Genomic DNA, 3,832 nt, shown 5'->3' on the forward strand with positions numbered 1-3,832 from the left:
CCCCCCACCGAAAAGTCATCCATGAAGACCTCCATTTCCTCCTCCAACATATCCCCGAAAATACTCATCATGCACCTTTGGAATGTAGCGGGTGCATTGCATAACCCAAAGGGCATTCTTCGATAGGCAAAGGTCCCATAAGGACATGTGAAGGTAGTTTTCTCTTGATCATCGGGGTGGATGGGGATTTGGAAGAATCCCGAATATCCATCGAGGAAACAATAAAACTTGTGCCTTGTTAATCTTTCAAGCATTTGATCAATAAATGGAAGAGGGAAGTGATCCTTCTTGGTGGATGTATTTAGACGTCTATAGTCTATACACATCCGCCAACCCGTGACCGTCCTAGTTGGAATGAGCTCACCCTTCTCATTCTCAACCACGGTCATGCCCCCCTTCTTTGGAACGACATGCACGGGGGAGACCCACCTTGAGCTAGAGATGGGGAATATGATTCCCGCATCCAATAGCTTGGTGATATCCTTCTTAACTACCTCTCCCATTTGGGGATGTAGTTTTCTTTGTCGTTTGATAGTAGGAAGGGCTCCTTCCTCAAGTGTTATGTGGTGTTGGCACAAGGCGGGGCTTATACCTTTAAGATCATCAATTGTGTACCCCAAAGAACCTTGGTGCTTTCTCAAAACACCACATAAGGCTTGAGCTTGGCTCACGCTCAAGGATGCACTAACTATCACGAGGTAAGTGGAATGAGGGCCCAAGAACTCATATCTAAGGTGTGATGGTAGAGGTTTGAGCTCTACCATAGGAACACCATTACCTTCCTTTGATGTGGCCGCTTGCAAAGCTTCTATGCTTGAGATTTTCAAGCACATTTGCTCATCCAATTCCTCCATGATTCCATTTAGCAATTCCTCATAGAATGTCATTTCCTTGCATGGTCTACCTACTTTGTCCTTGTTCAACAAAACATTCTCAAGAGCATCGTTAGAGGTAAGCAAGTGCTCATGCATGGAAGACACAACATGATCAAGTGAATCAATCATCATGCAATTTTCTAGAGAAGAACATAAATACTTTATGCTTTCATTCAAATCAAATTCAATGACCTCATCTCCAACCTTAAGGGAAATCTTTGCACTCCTTACATTAATCATAGCACCCGAGGTAGCAAGAAAGGGTCTACCTAAAATGATTGGAATGGTAGCATCTTCATCCATATTAAGCACAACAAAATCCACCGGGAACACAAACTTCCCAACCCTCAATGGAACATCTTCTATCTTACCTTTTGGAAACTTGATTGACCTATCGGCTAATTACAAGGTAATGTTAGAAGGTAAGAGTTCCCCTAGTTCAAGTCTTTGATAAACCGAATATGGCATTAGGCTCACACTAGCTCCCAAGTCACATAAGGAATTATCAATTTGCATCTTGTTAATGGCACAAGGGATGGAGAAGTTTCCGGGGTCTTTCAATTTGGGTGGCATTTTGTTCATGATGATAGCACTACAATTTTCGGTCAAGTTGATAGTCTCCACAACCTCACAAGTGATTTTCCCACTCAAAATGTCCTTGAGGAATTTGGCATAATTTGGCATTTGGTTGATCACATCGGTAAAAGGTAGAGAAAGATGAAGTTGTTTTAGCATATCAATGAATCTCCCAAATTGTTCATCCAATTTTTGTCTCATGAATTTTTGTGGGTAAGGGAGTTTGGGTTTCACAATTTCTTTCTCTACTCTCACCTCTCTAGGTGTCTCAACCACAACCTCATCCAATGATGCCCTATCCCCCTCATTCTCAACCAAGGCTTCCTTAGGAATCTCCTTATCTTTACCCTTCCTAGGCAATCTCTCCTCAAGAACCTTACCACTCCTTGTAACAATAGCATTCACGGGTTTCTTGGGATCAAGACCTTGGGAAGGTAAAGAAGAATGGCTTGCATGATCTTTCAAAGCATTAGCAAGTTGAGAAATTTTGTTTTCAAGCTTTTTATTGTAGGTAATCATTTCATTGAACTTTTTATCACTAACGACCATGTATGTGTTCAACAACTTGGTTTGATTCTCAATTATTTCTTCAAAATTGGTCCTAGGTGAAGAATGTTGTGAATAGGAATTTTCACCTTAAGTCTTTGGAAAAAATCCGGGTGGGGGACTTCTTTGAGCATTATTTTGAAAATTGCCCCTCCCTTGATTGTTCCAAGTACCCCTATTTTGATTTTGACCATAACCTTGATTATGGTTACCACCACCTTGATTATGATTACCACTACCTTGGTTATGATTTCCATAACCTTGGTTTTGATTACCATAATTTTGGCTTTGATTTTGGCCACTATAACCTTGGTTATTATAGCTACCACGAGAACCTTGGTTCTCTTGGTTTCTATAACCACCACCTTGGTTATAGTTGTCAAAATTGCCTTGGTTTTGGTAATTCCTATTCCATTGACCTATTTGATTATCAAACCGTTGGACATTATTATTTAACATATAATTCACATGCTCACTCTCATTGTTATCAAACTCATCAACACATTCATTAGGGTAATTAATAGAGTCATGATCATACGATCCACATGCATCACAAAACAAACAACCCATAGGCATATTATGTGAAGAGGGAAGGGGGTTAAGATTTAGAAAGAGTACCTCTCCCCTTAAATTGGGAGGGAAGATTTGAAGCTTGAGAAAAAGAAGAAGCGCTCTCCAATTTGGCTTTAATTGCAGTCACCTCCTTTCCCAAGTTTGTCATTTGGGAGGAAAGATTGTTGATCGTATTTAGATGGTCCACCGAGTACAATGAAGATTGCTTTCTTGAAGAGTACCTCTCCCCATCTTTCCAATCTCTATAGTACGTCACCAGGACCTCAATAATGTCCACCACTTCTTCTTCGGTATTTTTCATGATAGGACCCCCGGCCCCCCCATCAAGGCATGAGTTCCCTTGGGGACTTAAACCGCCATAGAAGATTTGGACCACTTGGTATGTTGGGATTCCGTGGTGAGGGCACTCCCTTTGATACTCTTTGGATCTCTCCCATGCTTCGTAAAGGCTTTCATTTGACCTTTGCTTGAACCCTTGAATCAAGGCTCTTGCCTTCGCCGTCTTCTTTTGAGGGTAGAAGCGGGACAAGAAGGCCTTTGTAACATCATCCCATGTTCTCAAGGAGTTGGGCTTCACCTCTTTATATAGAAACTCTAAGGATCTTCCTATAAGAGAGAAGGGGAACAACTTGAGGCGGATGAACTCTTGAGAAACTCCGTTGAATTTGATGGTGTTGCAGTATTTCTCAAATTCTTTATGATGGTTCAACGGGCTCTCATTCTTAGCCCCACTATATTGCCTCGTCTCAATTAAGGTGATCATGGGCGGCCGAATTTCAAAATCATTTGCCGGTGTTGTAGGCGGAGCTATACCACTCTCAAACCTATATGCACCGGGTATTAATAGATCCTTCAAGGCCACTCTCGGATTTTCTCCCATGCCTTGCTCTTCTTCAATCCCTTCTTCACTTGAAGAACTATACCTCAAGGATCGATTGGCTATTCTTCTCCTTGAGAGAGTCCTTTCGATTTCCGGGTCAAAAGGCACAATGGATCGATCACGAGCTCTATGCATGCAAAACTCAAAGAAAATATTAGTAGCACGGCTACAAGTGTAGCCTAAAGAAACAAAATCTTTTTGTATTTTTTCAATTAAAATGAAGTAGACTCAACAACAAAAGCTAAGCACCAATAGCATTCCCCGGCAACTGCGCCATTTTGACAAGAGGAAAATGTATGTCGTTATCTACCCTTCCCCCAAGTCAAACTAAATTTGTAAACTCCTAACCAACCTTATATGAATATAGGGCAAGTTAAGGGTC

The 3,832-nt window shown here is 41.4% G+C and overlaps 1 protein-coding gene across 1 annotated transcript; it reads right to left on the reverse strand.

Moving 5' to 3' along the window:
* Nucleotides 1–1,277: 1,277 nt before the first annotated feature.
* Nucleotides 1,278–2,000, reverse strand: LOC110739161. Its single transcript, XM_021919625.1, has one exon. The coding sequence runs from the start codon at nt 1,998–2,000 to the stop codon at nt 1,278–1,280; it is 723 nt and encodes a 240-aa protein (XP_021775317.1).
* Between the last annotated feature and the right edge of the window lie 1,832 nt (nt 2,001–3,832).

The sequence above is a fragment of the Chenopodium quinoa genome, unplaced genomic scaffold (assembly GCF_001683475.1).
Source record: "Chenopodium quinoa cultivar QQ74 unplaced genomic scaffold, ASM168347v1, whole genome shotgun sequence".
In the NCBI taxonomy this organism is placed as follows: Eukaryota; Viridiplantae; Streptophyta; class Magnoliopsida; order Caryophyllales; family Amaranthaceae; genus Chenopodium; species Chenopodium quinoa.

Bases quoted from the DNA above. Each gene is read 5' to 3' on its own strand.
- LOC110739161 (XM_021919625.1), bottom strand. From the start codon at position 2,000: ATGGTCGTTAGTGATAAAAAGTTCAATGAAATGATTACCTACAATAAA.